The sequence below is a fragment of the Mya arenaria genome, chromosome 8 (genome assembly GCF_026914265.1).
Source record: "Mya arenaria isolate MELC-2E11 chromosome 8, ASM2691426v1".
Taxonomy (NCBI): Eukaryota; Metazoa; Mollusca; class Bivalvia; order Myida; family Myidae; genus Mya; species Mya arenaria.
Window position 1 is genome coordinate 13,337,800 of NC_069129.1, and position 24,414 is coordinate 13,362,213.

At 38.5% G+C, this 24,414-nt stretch overlaps 1 protein-coding gene across 1 annotated transcript; it reads left to right on the top strand.

The window, feature by feature from the left end:
• Window positions 1–19,595: 19,595 nt before the first annotated feature.
• Window positions 19,596–21,378, top strand: LOC128244946 (forkhead box C1-A-like). The gene has a single exon (XM_052963113.1). It carries the CDS (start codon window positions 19,596–19,598, stop codon window positions 21,153–21,155), a length of 1,560 nt encoding a protein of 519 aa, XP_052819073.1. The 3' UTR covers window positions 21,156–21,378.
• The last annotated feature ends 3,036 nt before the right edge of the window (window positions 21,379–24,414 follow it).

A 24,414-nucleotide genomic window follows, 5' to 3' on the forward strand; every position in this document is an offset into this window, starting at 1 on the left:
GCCGATATTTGATGAAATGATTGTGATGATTGTGAATACTCTTTTTAATTTTAGGCGTTAACAACTAAAACTAAACCCAGCTCTACTTGTAAATCACACTTTACCATCAGTCGGTATTGATATATTCCGATGTCATTCAGGCCGGTAGTTTAAAGAACTAATATTCAAAGTTGGCATTTGCAGAAAAAATATTCCTGGGGCTATACAGAAAACATCCCCCCATACCATTAGGCTGGGGGAAGGGGCCAGTGGAAACATATGGGAACAAAGGGGTCCATACAGGCGGAACAGATCCTATGAGGACCAGAACATACACATGGTCGGATTATTATTTCAGAGAAAGTCACCAAGCGTCCCTCCTACAGAAATATAATTGGTTACTCTTTTAGACACCACAACTTTCAGTAAATCTATAGACTATGGGCGTGCGTGTCGCAACCGCTGAGGTTTAGCACAGTAGATATTAGTAGGTGCACTGACTTTTTTGTATCAATATAAACATATTTTCGTAATTAGACGAACAAAGAGTTAATATGGATTCAGTACGTCAAATTAAATGCATAGATTAATATGTACAGGTTATTTAAAAATAACGAGTGCATTTGTTTCAAAACGCCAAATTAAATGCATAGGTTAATATGTAGATATCTACAGGGTATATAAAATTAGCGGATCTACATTGACCAACCAGTATTCACCGTGCTGGGTCGGATATGAAAGGTATTTGATTAAAAATGCACCTATAACCAGCACAACAGGGTGACGACAAGGAATAAATGCTCCGCGACCACGCCCGAATCTATACACTATATATAACATTAAATAGTGACATCAATTTCACAGTTGCAATGACTTAAACGCTGAATTAGAGATGTGGTCAATTGACCGTAGACATACAAAATATGTTTTACGTGTTGTCATGTAATACACTGTTCAGCTCGTCCATGAAATACATGTAGGTTAGTAAGCAAGACTTTTGAACTCAATACTATTGTGTTTTTAGCACATGACGACGAGTGTCAAAATCTCTTTATCACACGTTTGTTCTGGTTAGAAATACGACAACAGAAATCGTCCCTATTTCACCATAACCGCTGATGACCCGAATCTCACATTGCAGTATAGTAACCGGCATCTTTCTAGTTCCGTTTAAATATAGATCAGCTATTTAGATGAAAAGAAACAAGAATTTAAACGGTAAAATTTGTTAAAAATGATGTGTAATGTTCGGAACATAATTGTCAATTATTGTTTGCCAAAAGGAAAGCTTATCAAGGCCACACGATCAACAACCGAACGTTACAAAGTTTATTTACGTCAAGCGTTGCCTATACGCTATCAATCCATGGCGTTGATTAAACGTACATAACGTTTTACTTGCAGTGTACTCGCACAATCATCGTGAACTGATATATAGTAAGTGTTAATGGCTGTCAAGGTTGTATAAACAGCTTGGACTGCTTGTAAAACAGGTGATTCTCTGTAAGCAAAGTAGGGACTCTCTACATGTAAGCAAAGTAAGGACTCTCTACATGTAAGCAAAGTAAGGACTCTCTACATGTAAGCAAAGTAAGGACTCTCTACATGTAAGCAAAGTAAGGACTCTCTACATGTAAGCAAAGTAAGGACTCTCTACATGTAAGCAAAGTAGGGACTCTCTACATGTAAGCAAAGTAGGGACTCTCTACATGTAAGCAAAGTAGCGACTCTCTACATGTAAGCAAAGTAGGGACTCTCTACATGTAAGCAAAGTAGGGACTCTCTACATGTAAGCAAAGTAGGGACTCTCTACATGTAAGCAAAGTAAGGACTCTCTACATGTAAGCAAAGTAAGGACTCTTTACATGTAAGCAAAGTAGGGACTCTCTACATGTAAGCAAAGTAGGGACTCTCTACATGCAAGCAAAGTAGGGACTCTCTACATGCAAGCAAAGTAGGGACTCTCTACATGTAAGCAAAGTAGGGACTCTCTACATGCAAGCAAAGTAGGGACTCTCTACATGTAAGCAAAGTAGGGACTCTCTACATGTAAGCAAAGTAGGGACTCTCTACATGGAAGCAAAGTAGGGACTCTCTACATGGAAGCAAAGTAGGGACTCTCTACATGCAAGCAAAGTAGGGACTCTCTACATGGAAGCAAAGTAGGGACTCTCTACATGTAAGCAAAGTAGGGACTCTCTACATGGAAGCAAAGTAGGGACTCTCTACATGTAAGCAAAGTAGGGACTCTCTACATGTAAGCAAAGTAGGGACTCTCTACATGTAAGCAAAGTAGGGACTCTCTACATGCAAGCAAAGTAGGGACTCTCTACATGTAAGCAAAGTAGTGACTCTCTACATCCGAGCAAAGTAGGGACTCTCTACATGCAAGCAAAGTAGGGACTCTCTACATGGAAGCAAAGTAGGGACTCTCTACATGGAAGCAAAGTAGGGACTCTCTACATGTAAGCAAAGTAGGGACTCTCTACATGTAAGCAAAGTAGGGACTCTCTACATGCAAGCAAAGTAGGGACTCTCTACATGTAAGCAAAGTAGGGACTCTCTACATCCGAGCAAAGTAGGGACTCTCTACATGGAAGCAAAGTAGGGACTCTCTACATGTAAGCAAAGAAGGGGCTCTCTACATGTAAGCAAAGTAGGGACTCTCTACATGCAAGCAAAGTAGGGACTCTACATGTAAGCAAAGTAGGGACTCTCTACATGTAAGCAAAGTAAGGACTCTCTACATGCAAGCAAAGTGGGGACTCTCTACATGTAAGCAAAGTAGGGACTCTCTACATGGAAGCAAAGTGGGGACTCTCTACATGTAAGCAAAGAAGGGACTCTCTACATGTAAGCAAAGTGGGGACTCTCTACATGGAAGCAAAGTAGGGACTCTCTACATGTAAGCAAAGTAGGGACTCTCTACATGGAAGCAAAGTAGGGACTCTCTACATGGAAGCAAAGTAGGGACTCTCTACATGTAAGCAAAGAAGGGGCTCTCTACATGTAAGCAAAGTAGGGACTCTCTACATGTAAGCAAAGTAGGGACTCTCTACATGGAAGCAAAGTAGGGACTCTCTACATGGAAGCAAAGTAGGGACTCTTTACATGTAAGCAAAGTAGGGACTCTCTACATGTAAGCAAAGTGGGGACTCTCTACATGTAAGCAAAGTAGGGACTCTCTACATGTAAGCAAAGTGGGGACTCTCTAAATGTAAGCAAAGTAGGGACTCTCTACATGGAAGCAAAGTAGGGACTCTCTACATGTAAGCAAAGTGGGGACTCTCTACATGGAAGCAAAGTAGGGACTCTCTACATGTAAGCAAAGTGGGGACTCTCTACATGTAAGCAAAGTAGGGACTCTCTACATGGAAGCAAAGTAGGAACTCTCTACATGTAAGCAAAGTAGGGACTCTCTACATGGAAGCAAAGTAGGGACTCTACATGTAAGCAAAGAAGGGACTCTCTACATGTAAGCAAAGTGGGGACTCTCTACATGTTGTTAGCAAAGTAGGGACTCTACATGTAAGCAAAGTAGGGACTCTCTACATGTAAGCAAAGTAGGGACTCTCTACATGTAAGCAAAGTAGGGACTCTTTACATGGAAGGAGATATCAAGATTTGGAATGTCGGATTTTTTCCATTATTCAACTTATTCAATTTCCCTGAACAGCTTTTTTCACGTCCAAATGGCACTTGCTCTATGAGTAGTACCCACTGTTCTATCTCATTGGCGTGGCTATTGGTTCATATAAGTACTGATCTGTAACAATACTTCGATGTTTTGTGAGATTCCCAAAGTGTTAAGCTCACGAAAAGCTTTAAGGACGAAGACAAAGGTTTTGACGAGATACAGTTCATCCGACAAACAATAGGTCCAATCAAATAAATAGCTTAAATAACGTTAACAATTGTTTATGCCAAATATCTCCTTAGATGAAGGATAAGTTATTTATATTTCTAAATGCGAAGCGTTCTAAATCAACATGCTCACTTGTATCTTTGATAAGTAGGAAGATTTACTGATTCATTCTTTATAAAATATATATATTGGATGTCTATATGGGCGTCGCCCCATTGTTTACAAGAATAAGAACTGTAGATCATGAACAAAAGTGTCTGCGGGAATATAATGGACGTACACATGTATAGTGAACTACACACATAAACTGCATCTTATGCCCTATCTTAAAGAAAACCGACTTAATAATGTCTTTAAAAAGAATCAGTTGAACATATTCGCAAAACGTCGCTTCTTTCGAAAGATGGCTGACTAATTTTTCTTGTGAGCAAAATTGAGAGTGACCGTTGAAAATGACTTTAAATTTTGGTAGCAAACATAAAGTTCGTGGAAGACATTTTAAGTTGTTCTCCGATGAACTGCCAAAAATTGACTTTGATAAGACGTCTTTAGAGGAGTATGAAGCCTCTGCCACAGAGCGCCGCCAGGCGCGAGTTCGCCGTTCGGGTCCTGGGAGCGTCACCGACCGGATGTCGCTTCCACCACTGGGCACGCCGGACTGGGAGATAACATCTGAGGGTCCGCTCATCCGGCCCTCTAGCATACAGGGGCCGTTCAGCTCCTTAAATCCAGACTTTGCTAAAGTAAATAGAAACATCCAACGGCGGCATACCATCAGAGACAGCACGGTCAACGCCGGGATCCATAACCGGCGTATACCTTACCGGGAAACGTTTGTGGACGTACGACCGAGAGGAGCTGTTTCGACGGAAGCGTGGGTGGAGCATGCGAGTCCCGAACACGCTTTTGAGTACATGAGCGAGCTGGACAAACTGGAGGGCGACCACCTAAAAGGCAAAGCCATTCTTGCTGAAAAGCCACCAACTCCTAGGAAAAGGTCAGTGTTCAAAGAGCTCCTTGATGCCTCACATAAAGAGAATTTACGAATGACTAGAATTCGGGAAGGGCTTAAGTTTTCTGAAAGTGGTGCTAAACGAACACAAAGTATGAGACACCGTAGGCATGGACGGTTTGAAACAGAACAGTCAAGCTCTGATAAAATTCCAGAAGTGAGCTATGTTGAAAGACATGTTCCTGATATAATATCTGACGGCGACAAAGACGCACCGATTAAGCCGGGGATTTTGAAACACGGGGCGCGGGTACGGGACTCCAAGGTAAACCTACGCAGAGCGAACGCATATCTGCGACCGCGGCTCGTGCACCAGGAGGACCTGCCGCTCCTCAGGGGAGGACCACCGCAAACTCCCGGCGAGGCCGGAAATGAGGTCAGAGTGTCTGTATATTCGGAGTCGCCGCTAAATAGGGTCAGTGATATGATGTTTGTTCCGCTTCCGTCTTCAAAATCTCACAATAAACCGAAACGCGTCAATTTCCGCGAGGCGATTATTAAAGAAATCACTGAAGTAAGTGAAAGTGGTTTTCTTGAAGACAGTGCACAAAATAGTTATGAGGGAAAACCAAGATTCAAGATTATTGAAACGACGAAGACTGAACGAAAAATTAAAACACTTCCGATTAAAAATGACGCCGAAATAATGAACGCATTCAAGGTCGATCGGTCTCACGATTTTCCTATTTCAGAAAGCAGAAAACGCTCCGAGAATAGTCTACAGCATGACGATAAGCAAGATTACATTGATACAATACTTATGTCTACGGACACAAAATTTAAACCCACCAAAACAGATGACGGTGTGGAAAGTTTAGCTACTGGTGCCGCTGTTGAAAAAGATAGGGACACACACACCGATATAGTTGATATCATAGCAGTAGCAAACTCTCCTATCGAGTTGAACACTGACAGAGACATTACAGACACTAAGCCTAAGCTAAGGAAAAATCATCACCCACCGTTTGTTTCTCAAGCTCATAGTGATCAACGCAGTATTTCACATGGATCCCACTTGACGTCATCGGAACACGGTTCCATGTTTTCTGACGTCGACGCCATGTCGGACCTGACCGCACTTTTCGATGACGATTCGTTTGATATAAACAATTTACCGGAAGAGATAGACAGGAGCATGTTAGGTGAGGACCTTATAAAGGCTTACAGGCTGTGGGACCGGAAACGTAAAGCCTTTCCGATGGGACTGAGGAAGATCGAGCCGCCGCCTAATAGGATGGACCCATTGTTGGCGAAACATTACGGTAACGTCAAAACGTACAAAATACCGACCCCACATACAACGCCGAAAGTTGACGTCAGTAAAAACTCTGTGTCACATACAGGAAAAACGAGTCAGAAAACTGCTATTGTTGAATGGGTGTGATCGTTATAATTATTATTGTAGTAAATTGTAATCATACTCATCATGATCATTATCGTCGTCATCATCATGATCATCATCGTCATATTCTGCGTCATAGAAGTTATTGTTTACCATATATTTAAAAAAAATCAAATAAAATGATAAGTTATTTGTCTCTGAAAACAAGCTAAGGGAGACAACCACTTAACACCCAAACACAGAAGCATAACAGAAGTGGTTTCCCATGAATATAATCAGTACAGGTTGTTTATCATTTGATATTTTTTATGGTAGTCTTTACAAAAGACTGACTGCGTCAACATGTTTGTCCGTCCGTTTGTCACTCTAGCTGCTTTTAAACATAAGTATGTCTGCCTTTCGTTCTGTCGGCTTAAACCAGCATAACTAAAATATGTTAAGAACCTGTATGGTTATGCTACAGCCTACGGTCATTTTAGGGGAATGTGAACATTCAGTGTGAACATTTCTTGCAATTAATTAAGTATATATCAAATAGCTCGAGTAATTATATTTTCATTTAAATGTTTGAAACACAATATGCCTGATTTGGATCACCTCTCGTCGGCAATCGCGGGACCTGTCTATCACATACCGGGTGGTTACTAGGCAACGCCGCAGGCGCTGCACGTGCAGAGAGGCGCACGGGGATTCCATCTCTCGACGTCCCCGTGAACGGCCGCCGGAAATAGAACGCGTGAAATGCGATCCCACGTGCACTGAAATTCTCAACAGGTGTTTGAATAAAAAATATTTTCGACGTGGTAAATGTTAGATCAAGTGTTTTACACGTGATTTGTTCATTTCTTGCAAAATGTCAAACTTGATATATTTTACACATTTATTCGACTTAAGATGTTTTATTGTGATACAAAAGTCATTGTTTTCATTAATCGGTTTATGGATTCTTTCTAAGTATTATTGGGTTGTTGAAAAAAACAACACATTTATGAGCGAAATCTTATTAATAATTATACGAAAAGACTCCATTATTCTTGGGATATGCAATCCACCGAAACAAAATTTTCTCCACATACCACTATTTAAAGCATGGTTTTTCCATACCAGGACATGGCTACTGTCCATCTAGATAGGTTATGAATCTCGGGTCAAATTTGTACCTGAACATGATTTTTATTTTGCTATAGGACTTACCCTAGCTTCAATACCAAAACTCATGTTTGGCGTGTGTCTCACAGCTCCGAGAAGTGTGTTAAAGGGGAGTAAATAGAGCACAACAGTAAACATTAAGATCAAAGTCTTGAGCTTTATTACAAATATATTCTTATTCTAAGTGTTTCTTGTACCTTAATTATTGTATCTTGGTGTGTCTTGTAAGTTTTTTGAAAAACAACAACGAGAATAGTTGTACATTGGAATGATTTCTTTACGATTTTTGATATGGCAGGCCCTTCACCATGAACTACGCCGCTGTCGCTCACTCGAAATAAAGTTGTTGGATTTTTAATTTATGTTTCACATTGTCGTGATGTTCTGGGTACCAGTTCCAAACCACGCGAAATGGTCGAAACACAATATTCGCGAAAAAAACCTGAGCGTGGATTTTAAACAGAACTTCATTCGTAACTCGGACATTTACCATCGAAATCAACCTCGGATGTGTATGGACGGTTTACAAGGTTATAATTGTTTGCATTTAACTACGCTGTAAGTAGATCGCGTAGTCATTTTAATTCAGCAGTTAAACCTTAGGACTTTAAACATAGGAATAATAATTATTTATGCAATAATACGATCCACTGGGAATTAATTTAAGCTTAGTGATACAAATGACACGTTAAACACTACAATTAATTAATATAATTATTATGAATTTACACGTTAAAACACAATAATCAATTTAATTAAATATTATTTTTATTAATTTTACGAACTTCTTTTACCTAAGTACCGGCATACATCCGAGGTAGATTTTAATGAAAAATGGCCGAGGAGTTCCGATCGGCAGTACTACGGCTCTCGACGTTCCTCTTCGTTTGTACACTTACACAATCAAACATTCCCTGGCTGCGCTCATCAGTGTTGAATTTAAATAGAAAACGTAATAATGTCTTCCAGTTCCCACTTTTTCTGATCAATGTTTTCTCATCAAAATAATAATAATTGACATGTGGTACTCCAGCGGATTACGACGCGGGCCAAGTATTTTCATTACAAACAGATTGGACGTCAGTTTTTTCCACACGGAATCTGCTTAGTTTCTACTTATTCCCCCTTTCTGCACATTTTCTCTCTCAGGAAATAATTTTGAGCCAATTTCTTCCAGTTTATTGGGATTGATCAATTCTGACCAAGTAAGATAATAATGATTAGCTATTATCATTGTAACACCCGTCCGGGAAAATATTTCTCTTAGTTAGCACCGCGCAGAAATCAGTGTAAGAACTAGTGGCCACTTGTTGTCTCAAAACATACAATATCATTAAGATGTTTAGTTTGGTTGCTCGTGTGTACGTTCCGTAAACTTTGATATTTGTTTAAAAGGTTCCTTATTTACCGTAATGTACACCGAATAAAAACAGCCGCCTTAATTTGTTGTCAGTGGAGGGCTTGTTGTGTCACCGTTTGCAAACAGATAAAAATGCAACGGTTATTAAGCTTGTGCAAACGTCTTTCATATATTTAATGGCATTTCTCTTCGGACGAATATGAATATGAGAGTATACACAACATCGATGGTTTATTGTTTTCGAAATGTTTCTTTCATTCGCTATGTTTTGGTAGTTATAACATGTGCAAAAACAATTGCTTGATTTTTAAAAAACAAATTATAGAAAAAATGCTAGGTGTAGGTCAAATTTTGAGATATTGATGATTTATAAATGTGAGATGATAATTTTGGAATCCACAGACTTCTCTCCCTTGATAATAAATAGTTTTTTTATAAGATTATTATGAAAAGAGTTCAGATAAAGCCTCACGAAACCTGCTTTTATATGTATATGTTCACAAAAAGCAATATTATGCACTTTCCGGTGTCTCTGTGTTTGACCAATTCTTGTAATAAACCACAAAATTAAAATTAAAATTTATTATAATCTAACCGCATAATAGCCTTGGTGCTGGGCTTGAACCACTGACAGCCGGTTTATTAGTTAAGTGCGCACCAACTGAGCTAACTTTTTATTTTTTATCCGATCACACAATTTTCAGTGCCATTTAAAGGTGCACTCTCACGATTGACCTATTTGACAACTTTATTGTTTGTCTCAGAATCAGCTGATTTTGGCATCAATATTTTCAATGCAGCCATATAAGATAACTCACAATAGAACATATTTTAACTGTTTGGAAAATTGCCGAAAGTTTTATCAGCAGACTTATATACATCACCGTTATTTCGATATTTACGCAAAATTTGGATCTTTCCAAGACCAAAAAAGTTGTCAAAACGGTTCTTTAAATCGGGATAAAAATAAGCATTACGGACCTAGATTTTTACGATTTTACAACGACGAAAATGACTATCGATTTCTGATCCACAAGTCCCTTTTGAAACCCTTCTCGGTTTTTGCAAAACTTTCACAACAAACAACACGTATTTCACAGTCGTGAAAACATAACCAATTTTCATACATGCGGAAAATGTGATCGGTGAAAAACTTGTGTTAATAACTTGTCGTTTTCAAATGGTAATTTGAATAAAACAAAACTCAACTGTATTTGAACACATCAATCTCCAACACATGACATTACAACTACATTAATGAAACGGGTTGTTACAATATATGATCATTATAGTTATTTGACATTTGACATTTGGCTTGGTCTGATTTCATTAATTCTATGAGCAATTGAAATTTTACAAGAGAGATTAATAAGGATATTAGCACTACATGTCAGTGATGATCACGGCTGACAAGCATTATCTGAAACTACAAGAATGACATGTACAGTTTTAATATTAACGAGACAAATTAGCATCGCTTAATAATAATATTTTTTTAAGTCTTGAATGTCTATAAGTTGAGCAAAGGTTAAATGAACGTATATGGTGAAAGAACGATGGAACACTGTTTGCTAAATTAAATATATCTATAGTGTTACATTTATATATGTGAACATTTACACCTTATAACATTCACTTAGTTTCTTAATTCCCCCTAATTGCCACCATTGTGGCTAATAATTGCAGCTCTGTGGAGATTAATTACTGACGCGGCCTAAACATCGGCCGAATATCCTCCCCGATGTTGGTATGGCAGGAACGTTAAAACGCCGCGCATAATTTGCTGTTATGAGGGACGAAATCGTTCGTTACGTCCCTAAGGTACGAACGTCCCTGGGGACGAATAAGGCAAGAATATCTCAGAACATTCGCCATGGCTCATTTAAAGAAGCTGCGAAGATGAAAAGCTGTAATAATCACATTCAGCATGAGCAAAATTAGATTCAAAAGATTCAAAGCTTTTATTCTTGTTCTAAAATGAAATCTAGTGAAAAATGATCACACGATTTCACATTGATAGGCTTATCAGAAAAGCGCTTACAGTTCGAATTACTCTAATTCTTGAAAGTTAGCACGCAGAAGATAAAGTTGTAATCACTGTTACCTTGTGTGCTGTTGTTGTTGTTGTGATGGTGGATATTGTAGAATATATCTAGAAACAAGCTGGCATCACTGATGTCGTTGTGACCCTTACTTGTTAACCGTATTTAACGTCTACGTGGTACTTACAATGACAGTGCGCATATTGTAGCAAGTCAAATAACTCTAGCTTAATTAAATGTCGAGTATGTTCCCTTTGTCAATTTATATAAAGGAATATTTTAAAATTAACCTTTATCTGGATGGTTTACCTAGAAGATTAAGATTAATTTAAAAATGTCTTTGTCGATTGTCGTCACATAAACTACACATTGAAACAAGCCGTTACAACCGCAATAAAAAATAATATAACTCAACATTAGTGTATTGCTTGTAATTAAATTAATATAGAAGATGGAATAGAAGTATTTTGTCGTTATATGTCGTGTATATAATTGCATCCGACATTATTAATGAAACCACTATATAAGAAACCTAACTATGTATACGGGTATTGAGTTTATAACATCGAAAAACAAACTTATAAGCCAGAAATCTAACTAAATGTATATGTTAAGAATTACCTTTATGCATAACAAAGTTTAGAACATGATAGTTATATAGGATCTGTCACGAGTCGTCATGTAATACACACTTATATACAACGAGTTCAGGAAACATGCTAGTAAGCACGCCTTATTAATTTATTTCATACACAACAAAGTCGAAAACATGATAGTTATAGTTTATTTAGCCTTCCGGATGTAAGACTCATTTTGAAGAAAAAAAACCCACATCACACGTGAACTGATATCTTGTTTTTTCTTTTGCTTTGAGTAGTCGTTTTAATTTATTGATTTTGTTCATTCTATGCTAATACCATGGACCATAATTATATATAGTATGTCCTGTCAAGAAACTGTTTTAAAAATGTATACGATAATAAACACTTTTGTGTTTAATTAAGCTTCTTAATTGCATTTAAACAAACTTCTCCCTATGTAATTAATTGAAATATTTACGCTATGCTATTCAATTTAATTTGCTTGTGAGTGTTTATATTTGTGCTCACATTGTAATGCGCTGATCACATTGTGTTAAGTTAATGTAATAAAGCTCTCTTTAACCTTATGTAGTGCTTGTTTAAATGTCTGTAAACAGAACGTCGATAGCATTTACTTGTAGTCCACGTGTGTTCTTGTTTAGACCACAATATACCTCACTACTGCCCGAACAGATGGGCTACCAGAATACGTATTAGATAGGGTGCAAACGTGTACTTGTACGTGTACGTGTATGAGTTCACTTCTGTTAAAGCACTGTGTCACCCAGACGTGTGTGTATACTACGGGTACGTGTACGTGTTCGCTGCTGTTTGCGCACTGCGTCTACCAGGCGTGTGTGCATTAAACGGGTACGTGTACGTGTTCGCTTCTGTTTCCGCACTACGTCAACCAGGCGTGTTTGCATTGTACGGGTACGTGTTCGTGTTCGCTTATGTTTGCGCACTGGATCTTCAGGCGGGTGTATTAAACGGGAACATGTACGTGTTCGCTTCTGTTTGCGCACTGCGTCACCCAGGCGTGTGTGCATTGTATGGGTACGTGTTCGTGTTCGCTTCTGTTTGCGCTCTGCATCTTCAGGCGTGTGTGCATTGTACGGGTACGTGTTCGTGTTCGCTTCTGTTTGCGCACTGCGTCACCCAGGCGTGTGTGCATTGTACGGGTACGTGTGCGTGTTCGCTTCTGTTTGCGCACTGCGTCTACCAAGCGTGTGTGCATTGTACGGGTACCTTTACGTGCTCGCTTCCGCACTGCGTCACCGAGGCGATTGAAACCCTCACAAGTAAAATTTTGATAAAAATAAGCATACTTTATGAAATATTAAAAACAAATGTTTAAACATAATACTTTTTAAACGATATATAGCAATTCGTATCGCGAAACGCGATTTTAATAAACACCAACAACATATCGGTTTTTTGGATATTCTTATATATGTAGTCATCTTTTAAATTACAATTTCATTAAGTCATAGAGCACATAGAAGAGTTACGATACAAAGTGGATGTGTGCTCCTCGAGCCTCTGAACGTGTCATCCCAGACTTGTATAATGTACATGTACCTTGATGACGTAGTGCCAAAAGACAAAAAGTGCCACACATTCACGGACCCGTACAACAAGTGTATTTTTCTTTGATTTTCGTAAATTTTAACGCAAACTTGAAGCGCAAGTTTGGTATCCCCCCCCCCCGCTTGTACGATATTTTCCCTGCTTCATACTGTACGATGTTTCCCCTGTTTCATCGCTGTACGATGTCCCCCCTGCTTCTTTGGTATCCGATGTTTCCCCTGCTTTATCGCTGTACGATATTCCCCTGCCGCATGCTGTACGATGTTCCCCTGTTCCATCGATGGACGATGTTCCCCTGCTACATACTGTATGATGTTTCCCCTGTTCCATCGCTGTACGATACTCCCCCTGTTTCATTGCTGTACGATGTTTCCCCTGCTTCATCGCTGTACGATATTCCCCTGCTTCATCGCTGTACGATATTTCCCCTGCTTCATCGCTGTACAATGTTCCCATGATACATCGCTGTACGATGATTCCCTTGTTTTATTGCTGTACGATGTTTCCCCTGCTTCACCGCTGTACGATATTCCACTGCCTCATCGCTGTACGATATTCCCCTGCTTCATCGCTGTACGATGTTTCCCCTGTTCCATTGCTGTACGAAGTTTCCCCTGCTTCATCGATGTACGATATTCCCCTGCTTCATCGCTGTACGACGTTTCCCCTGTTTCATTGCTGTACGATGTTTGCCCTGCTTCATCGCTGTACGATGTTTCCCCTGCTTCATCGCTGGGCGATGTTCCCCCTGCTTCATCGCTGTACGATGTTTCACTTGCTTCATCGATGTACGATGTTTGTCCTGCCTTATTGCTGTACGATGTTTCCCCTGCTTCATCGATGGACGATGTCCCCCCTGCTTCAACGCTAAACTATGTTCCCCTGTCTCATCGCTGTACGATGTCTGTCCTGCTTAATCGCTGTACGATATTTCCCTGCTTCATCGCTGTAAGATGTTTGTCCTGCCTTATCGCTGTACGGTGTCCCCCCTGCTTCATCGCTGTACGATATTTCCCTGCTTCATCGATGTACGATGTTTGTCCTGCCTTATCGCTGTACGATGTCCCCCCCCCGCTTCATCAATGGACGATGCCCCCCTCCCTGCTTCAACACTAAACTATATTCCCCTGCTGCAACGCTGAACGATGTTTCCCCTGTCTCATCGCTGTACGATGTCTGCCCTGCTTCATCGCTGTACGATGTCCCCCCTGCTTCAACGCTAAACTATGTTCCCCTGCTGCAACGCTGAACGATATTTCCCCTGCCTCATCGCTGTACGATGTTTCCACAGCTTCATCGCTGTACGGTGTTCCCCCTGCTTCATCGCTGTACGATATTTCCCTGCTTCATCGCTGGACGATGTTCCCCTGCTTCATCGCTGGACTATGTTCCCCTGCTGCAACGCTGAACGATATTTTCCCTGCCTCATCGCTGTACGATGTTTGTCCTGCTTCATCGCTGTACTATATTTCCCCAGTTTCATCGCTTTACGATGATTCCCTGCTTCATCGTTGGACGATGTTCCCCTGCTTCATCGCTGTACGATGTTTGTCCTGCTTCATTGCTGAACTATATTTCCCCTGTTTCATCGCTTTACGATGTTTCCCTGCTTCATCGCTGAAAGATTTTCTCCTGCTTCATCGCTGTACTATATTTCCCCTGTTTCATTGCTGTACGATGTTCCCCTGCTTCATCGCTGTACGATGTTCCCCTGCTTCATTGCTGTACGATGTTCCCCTGCTTCATCTCTGTACGATGTTCCCCTGCTTCATCGCTGTACGATGTTCCCCTGCTTCATCGCTGTACGATGTTCCCCGGCTTCATTGCTGTACGATGTTCCCCTGCTTCATTGCTGTACGATGTTTCACTGCTTCATCGCTGTACGATGTTCCCCGGCTTCATTGCTGTACGATGTTCCCCTGCTTCATTGCTGTACGATGTTCCCCGGCTTCATCGCTGTACGATGTTCCCCTGCTTCATCGCTGTACGATGTTCCCCTGCTTCATCGCTGTACGATGTTCCCCTGCTTCATCGCTGTACGATGTTCCCCGGCTTCATTGCTGTACGATGTTCCCCTGCTTCATTGCTGTACGATGTTCCCCGGCTTCATTGCTGTACGATGTTCCACGGCTTCATTGCTGTACGATGTTCCCCTGCTTCATTGCTGTACGATGTTTCACTGCTTCATCGCTGTACGATGTTCCCCGGCTTCATTGCTGTACGATGTTCCCCTGCTTCATTGCTGTACGATGTTCCCCTGCTTCATCGCTGTACGATGTTCCCCTGCCTTATTGTTGTACGATGCGACTTTGATTAAATACGAAATATTTATTCAATGGTTGCTGTTCTCTTTTGCAATTTAATCGATTTTGTGAAGCATCTGTTTTCATTGAAATATGATAAAATTGCTAAGTCGAAACAAAAGATAATTGTTGTATTTCCGCTTTCTGTCCATTTTGCCATCTAAGCTGTCTTTCCATTGTTTTTTTTCCTTCACCATTCCATTATTTCTTTCCTCTTAAAATATATTTATTTTAATATTTTTTATTTCTTTGTCATAAACAATTATAATTAAGTCTTGTTCCACGAGCCAAATCAGTTTAGGCCAAATAAAAAATAGGTGCGTTTCAGGTAACGCTACCAAAAAAATAGGGTAGGTAGGTCGGAATATTTTTTTTATTTTTTTTTTTATATTTTTTTTGATATATTGATTTTAGTAACTGTTGACTCAGAAAGTAACACAAATAAAAGTCATCAATTTTCAGGTTTATCAGTAGTTTTTAAACATAATCCATGCTTCAAAGGAAAAATTCTTTATTTGTCTGGTTAAATACTTTGACAATGATGGTTGGATTTCAACTAAGTTATGGTACACCACTCTGCTATTATTAAAGACTTTCCAGGAACGGTTTTACTTTTCTTTATGCACCCTTTTGCTTTCAGTCACCCTCTGTAGAATGCTAACCGCCCTGTAACATAATTACATGAAGAGTGGGACAGCAAATTTACCATATAAGCCATCAGCCAAGGAAACCTCAATGCTGTAAAGAGGACCTGGGGGTTCAGGTTTGAAGAACAAGTAACATGCAGGTTTTATTGCCAAAATTGCACACTTAAGTCTGACATATCAAAAAGTCAGTATCTGACACAATTGTATCTGACAAGAAAATATAGTTCAAGAATTGAAATATACCTGCCACACAAGCACAAACGACCCGTATTTCACCTTAGAGTTCGGACAATCTAAAAATTCGGACATCCATTATTATTTTCAAAAATAATTGATTTTAGGTACCTAATTTTCGGACACCCAAAGGACTTCGATTGTAACTTTTACAGTTACTAAGTCTCACAGACCAAAATTATTGATCTTTATCGTTAAAATGCCTGGCTAGATTACCTAACCGTATACATCACTGTGATAAGTTAGTTAGTTACTACCCATCCTAAACGATTTATTGCCTGTTGAAAAGGATGTGTGATATATTTAATGGAGGATTAAAGAAACAACAAGGGCAATCAAGAGATTAAGAAAACACAAACATGACGTGTTTGTAAAACGATCCGCCAAAAAACTTTGAAACTTGTACCACACTTTTAATATAGACTTTATGAAGCAATAATCGTACAGTAATACTCATTGTAACATCAATTGAACAATACAAGTCAACACATGCAATGATACAGGTAACTTTTTAATGTGATGAATTCAAGTTAGAAATGCAATACTTAAGTTACAATCAAAAACACCACCCAGACACATTAATCCTGCATAGCATGTCCATGCTCTCCATGAGATCCTCGTGGGTATAACTAAGAGTTATGTGACGTCACACGATGTGACTGTTTGATCTGAAGCCGATAAAAGGTGTTTATTCATTTCAATGCATGTATAAAGTGGTGTTGAATGGAATTTTAATTAACTTGATGAAGGAGGTACACTTATAGGCGTAATAACCATTGATAACTACGGATAAATTAATAAGTGGTAAAATGCAGATATGAAGAAAAAAGGCAGGTTTACCATACATGTAGATAAAATGTAAATATGGTTATTTTCTATGAATTCGGAGAGCGAAAAATTAATTATTTTAAGGTGTCCGAACTCTAAGGTGAAGTACGGTAAATACATTCAGAAATCCAACTCTAATATTGTCAACTTTACGTACAAACATTTCGTACCCAAATCACATTTTTTCAGGGAAAAATAGGTTAGGGTCGGCGGGAAAAAATAGGGTCGGTCGGGTAACCTGAAACAGACCTATTTTTTATTTGGCCTTACCATTTTAACTAGTTTAAAATACTCAATATTAATCATATAAAATTAGAACGTTAATTGTTAATTGCTTTGATTGGCTATGCACACGTACACTTAAGCATATAATGTTAGAATTGATGTTTGATGTAGCATTGTATTAAATACGTTTAGTAAATATTTATATCATGCATCTTTGTTACGATCGAGAACCTAATTTTGTTAAGAATTTGATAATATGATATATAGTATACTTCTCTATTGACTATGTCTTTGCTCTTCACGATGATTTGTTTCATATGTTTTGCATTTTGGCTATGGATGACATATCATTTAATGCTGAATAAATGTTATGTTATGTATTAAATACGTTTTGTAGTTGTTTATAAAATCTGGGACGAATAATAATCCTACTCCCAGAGAAAAAATAAAATAATTACAAAACAACTCGGAAGCTGCAGATGAACTTTACTGATATTTTTTTTAAACATGCTTTGTGAATGACTTAGCATACCAATGTTCAATGTTTGTCCAAACCGAAGTAGGTTGAGACACATTAACTGCAGGGTATTCATAATCAAATGAATGAAGATTGGGTCAAGGTACATTGTTTTAATAACCATACGGGTGAAGGCGGAACATTTCAGCAGGGGAACATTTCTTCAACTTTCAAAGAAAGTTTCCTTATTGAATGTTTGAGCAAGTTGAGCAAGAGTTGAAGCTCTTCCCACTCTCACAGATTGAAAATTTTGACAATTTTTTGTCTTGAAACGAGCAAATTTATGCGAAAAATCATGGAAACCAGTGATATATGACTGCTGACAAAAAAAGATCGCAGATTTTCATATTTAAGGTAAAAAAATACTGTTTTATGCATTGTTCTTAAACCTTTAGTAACGCTTTTAGCCATAAAACATAAATTTAAGAACGGAAATATAAAAATCTGCGATCTGATCTTTTGTCAACAGTCTTATATCACTAGTTTGCAGATATTTACGCAAAAATTGGCTCACAATAATAGGTTGATGCATTTTAATTTTTAATGTTTAACACATTTGATTTTAATGAGTAAAGCCTAAAACAACATATACTTTAGGTACAGAAAAAAAATATTAACCGTAATAGAAAAAAAAGATAGCTACGTAGCCACATATCCCCCAGTTGAAAACGTGCCAAAACATCGCTAAGGCCTAAAAAAAATTGTTTGGTTAGGGTTACATCCTTTTCAAAAATAGGTAGGGTAGGTAGGCTTTTTTTATTTTTATTAGGCTTTATATAAGAATATCATTTTCATCATTGGAGAATGGTGTTAAAGTTATCTTCTGTATAAGCATTTAAGGTTTAAACTACATATTGAAAAGCAATTAAAAAAACAAAAAAAAACGAAAAAAACATTTTTTTTTTTAGTTTTTTTAGTTTTTCATTTTTTTTTTCAAACTGACTATAAAAACGGTAGGGTCGGCACCTATTCCATAGGTAGGGTCGGGTAACCCGAACCAAATGTATATTTTTTTAGGCCTAACTGTTTTTGTCTGTACCTATAAATCATTTGCTTTTTTATTTTGACCATTAAAGTCAAACAAGTTAAACATGATAATGCATTAAAATAAAAAAAATGCATCAAGTTATATTGTGCGCCTTTAACATGAAATCAGCATCCATTATAATGTTAAAATGGCAGAATATATCAATAAATAGTGGCAGGGTGTTGTCATCACTCGCATCATCGGTATACTTTTAGATATGAACTATATGTACGGAATAGTCGTGCTTGGACAGCCACACACCGTGTAATTAATGCTATTTCTTAAATCAAGTTAATATATATTTGAAGGTAACCACCCGTTTTGACACCTTATGTGTAGCCATCCAAGTGAATAACAATATATGTAAATAAACGCAATTGATACTTGGGGCATTATTTCCATTAAAGATGTGAAGGGGCAATTGAAAATAACTAAAATCCCAGCACCACCATCTCAACCCTCGGGCATTTAGCTGGTCTTCCGTCTGTTTAGTCCATTACATTTATTCAGACTCTTTGCAGCATCTTTGACAATTAATTCGTACGGTGATCATCGCCATCGGGTGATTCTTTCGAATTTTCTTCAGCATAAACGCAAATGGCCAATGCGGTTGTTGTTTGACAGAGCGAATACAAACATCGCTACCGTATTGGATATTTAGAGTCTCATGGGCGTGATGGCAGAAATCACATGACTTCAGGGCGTGTAAAACCGTCTAAGAGAAAAGTTTGATGAAATGTTGCTTCGCTCGCAATTATTCTGTAAACTAAATACGAAGTTTGCTTACATTTAGCATAAACATATTTATCGTGATCTTGTTCAGATGTGTTGGAACATTTAACATTGTAAAACGATTTATGGATTACAAACACGTCCGGTAATAAAATAAAACTGATGATTGGAAAAAGTGAAAAGGACGGCTATGTGGGGAATTTCTTGGACATGAATCCCGGCGGCCTGTCCCGCTACCCCGGGATGTCCGTTTCCGGTATAGGCAACAGCTCCTCTTTGACCATGATGCCGTCACTGTTTGGCGATCAGAACTACTACCGCCACGCGGCGGCCGGATATGGCGGCATGGCGGCTGTCGGGGGGATGGGGATGTATGCGGGAACCAGCGCGGCGGACCAGTACTCCATGACGCGGCACACACCATACTCGCCGTACGGACCCCCGCACCACAGCACCAAGGACATGGTGAAGCCGCCATACAGCTATATTGCCCTCATTGCCATGGCCGTCCAGAGTCAGCCAGACAAAAAAGTAACGTTGAACGGAATTTACCAATTTATCATGGACAGATTTCCATTTTATCGCGAAAATAAACAAGGCTGGCAGAACAGTATACGTCATAATTTGTCACTGAACGAATGTTTTATAAAAGTTCCTCGGGATGATAAGAAACCAGGAAAGGGTTCATATTGGTCCCTACATCCGGACAGCTACAACATGTTTGATAACGGGAGTTACCTTCGCCGCCGCCGACGGTTCAAGCGCCCAGACAAGGATAAGGACGATGCGGCTGTGGACGGCGGAGAGGCGCGTGTAAAGGAGGACTGCTCCGAGGATGAAGCCGATGACGGCACCACTGAGACATCCGGTCACCAGAAATCTTGTGATCCGTTCAAGAAAACGGAGATTTCGGAGAGTCTGAAGGAAGAGAACCCACCCAAACCGGACTTTGAAAATGTGAAATCCTCACTTAAAAGTTGCGAACTAGAAAATATAGTATCTGTAAAGCTTGATAGAAACATTATAAGAGTAGATTCTAGTCCGACGACACTGCCGCTGGCCGGTGAGCAGATCCACACAGACACGCCGGTGTCGTCGTTTTCTGTGGAAAACTTGATGACAAACCACGTCACTGACTTGACGTCGGCCAATTCTTTCCTGAACGGACGTAATGCCGCGCACCTGCTGACACCACCCGTGTTACAGTGTTATTCCCGTCCGTCGGATATGTATCGGAATACAAGTGTCACCTCCCCGCCTACCGGAAATTACGGTTACTCCGGGAACTTTGGTTCACAAGCGTTGTTTCAGTCTTCAATAATTTCTCCATGCCGTTCAACGCTAACATCTAGTTTGACCCCGACGGAAGAGGGAACCAACGAAAGCGGAAACTCTCCTCATCCTACACCTGGACCGGCGCACTCTGGCTCACTAGCCGGAAGTAGCACACACCAGTCATCTCTACCTCAGGGAAACGCGTTCCTCCCCAGCATGTTTAGCGCCTCGCAGGGCGGACAGAATTATTCCCGGAACGCCTGGTACGTTCCGCCGACGGATTTTCCGACGGCGACCCACTTCAGCATGTTTGACTCTCAGAGACATTTAGATCCCCAGTCGCACACTCCGTCGTCGGCGGCGGCGGCGTCGAGCTGCCAACTGGCCGCTTTCCGTTCTTCATTCAAAGGCTCTGGACAGTATCCATGTGACTATGGTAAATTTTAGAGTAGAAACTGTTTGTCGTGTTTACGGTTTCCGTTTCTTGTCACGTGGTTCATTTTAAAAAGTGGACACCGACGGTAGTAAAAGCATGCCAGTGATAATTTGCAGAAACAAAGACATTTTGTAAAGTCATTACAAAATTAATATTATCTTGAACAATTTTACAATTTGCAATAAATGTATAGACAGTGTGTTTGAATAATTGTTATAATATTATACATGTGAAATAGTGCTCCTATATTTCTGTTTGAATTTTATTCCTTATCAGTTGTGCTGCGTGTGAATTAATTTATATTTTAAAATACTGTTATTGTGATTGTTCATTTGCAATTTCCATGAATTTTCTGCCTGTATTACAATGCATACAATAAAAGGGTGTAAACTAGAACATTGTCAACATCAGTTTTAAAGAATAGAAAAAAATAAACAAAATTGTAAAGAGCCAAAAAAATAAAAAATAAAAATTATAATAAAAAAATAGAAATAAGTACAAATAAACTAATTGATAAATAATCAAAATAATTATAATAATATAATAGACGGATTATAATGTAATCAAGTAATCAGTTTAATAAAACAAAACTTATTAAATGAATACAATAATGAATTAATAATAAATGAAAACAATATTTCAAATAAGTAAATACATTTGATATATAATGATAAATAATAAATGATGAAATCAACTTTAAAACAAAACGAGCGTTTGTATATTTTATTCTTAAGTATTCATCGTACAAGTGTTTTTAAAAGGTAATTCGTAATTGGAAACATTTCTATTTGTTTAAGAATAATATTTTCATTGAAACAAAATACCATCGACAATCAAGTTATTTGCATTTATTTAATAATTATGTGATACTATTATCTGTTTTAGTCGGAACTTTCAATATTATTACATGTTTATTTAGTGGTGCGCATTTTGCGTTAACATAGTCATATATATTATATATATCTATAATTAATCTGTTTGTAATACAAACACAATTACGATTATTTATATTGAAATATAAATCCTCAAAACTGAATACGATGAAACTCAATAATTTGAAATGTAAACATTGGAGCAAAACGATAATTAATACAAAATAAGTAACAAGTATTTATGAATATCAGAATGATTAACTCTTATATTATTGACAGTAACAGATTTAAGTTTGTTCGGTAATTTCTACAAATGAATCACGGACAGTTTATGAACTGTGAACAGAAAATATTGTTTTTAGGCTTCAGACACTTTGATTTGGTCTGACCCAACCGGCGTGTGTACGCTATCTTGCGTCTTACACTGCAAAAATGTTTCTTCAGTGCAAATTCGACTTTCTTTTAAGTGCCAAAAAGTATTTTTACTGCAAAAATGTCCCTTTTTCGAATGAAAGAACTTCGACGACCTTCAAACAACCAAAGCTCTGGTTGATATATGTATAATCATACAAACAAAACAGTTAATTGTTTTTCCGCTATGATTTGTAGGCACAACTATTTTCCTCTTTTTTTGAAACTCGCTTTGAAACCATTTTGTTGGAACAATATCTTTGAAACCTGTCTTCAGACTCGCTTAAAACTTTTACAAAATTAGCTTTGAAACCTTTTTTGTTGAAACTCGCTTTGAAACCTTTGCGGAGACTCGCTTTGAAACCTTTGCGGAGATTCGCTTTGAAACCTTCGCGGAGACTCGCTTTGAAACTTTAACGGGACTAGCTTCGAAAATGTTATACTTTAATACTGAATATAGAACATGATAATTATCTGTTTATACCATAGTTCCAATGATATGTGATATAAGTAAGGTCGCTGTTAGCGATGGGTTTTAATAGTCAGTACCAAACACCCGGAGAATTTGGTATATCAAATACATGTGTATAGTGCATTTGTTCAAAGTAATGAACTTTATTTGAAACAACAACAACAACAACAACAACAACAACAACAACAACATTGTACATATATTGTAAAAACGACAATCGCAAACGTTGGTTGACTGAAAATAAATCTACCTTGCAATATAATTTAGTTTGTGTCCATATGCATGTGATCTGTTCGAAAATAAATCATTTTTATTTAGCCTTCACAAAGTTCACATTTTGACGCATTTAATTTTGTTTACTTTCAGGCTTATCATTAAACATAACATGTTTGCCTGTCATCAGTTGTATTAAATATATGGCGGGTCAAGTTGCATCGCTCATATTTCACCGAGAGATTTTATCATATTTTCTAACATATGGCGATATAATTGGGGCTTTTCTGAAATCCTCCGACAATTTACAAACGATTGTCAAATTTGATGTATGTAAACGAATGTGATGGATGAAAAGTAGGCTGCATTTGCAAACATCCATCTAGACGATATTTTTGCAATGGAAATATTTAAGAACTTTTAGGCGCTTAGCTTAAAGCATTCATTACTAATTCATTACTAATTGCACGATTCCTTACAGTTTCATGCATGCATATTGTACTGCCACGCTGTCGCACATTTATATGAAATATCTAAAAATATTTGCAGCCATTTTTAATCACTTGGATAATTTGTCCACAGGTTAGTTTGCGTATTAAAATGATTTTATTGGTAAATATATATTTTTTAAAATAATATTGACCAATCGATAACATGTTTGGCTAAATAAAACCAAAACAAACCATTTAACCAGTGTTATACAAAGGACTGCCACCGAATGTGTCTGTAGATGCTCACTAGAGCCATAATAACATATTAGGAAGTAGTTTCTTCTTATAACAGAAACACTTGTTTCCAAATCTTTTTGCCACATTACAAAACCATGCACAAGAAGTAAACCCTTTTCCTTTTCTGCCGCATCTGTTGTCGTTAACCGTTGGGCTTATCTGCAGTTTAATAAGTACATAGTAATGTTTAGCAACATAAAGTGCACACTCTCAAGCAAAAAATAAATAGAAAGCAGGTGAATTGCTGCCCTAAAAAGTGCATAGAATAAGTTAGTCTTTTCTGCCCTTCGTTACTCGAGCGGGGCAGGGCCTTTGTTTACCGATCTACAGGACTGACACTTCCGATGTTTACACGTGCACAAGGCGGCTACAAGTGGTGAAGATTCGCTCAACTGATAACGTATCTGCCTCCGTCATTACATATCGGCAATTAGCGTCCAATTCACAAGTGATAGTTCACCCCGCGGGGCGCTAATGCTCTTTGCTGGCAGCTACTACTGGTAGTGCACGGAAAATATTAGTGTCTAAAACCTGTCTAGTCCACAGAGAAAAAAATATCGTGGTTTCGCTTTTC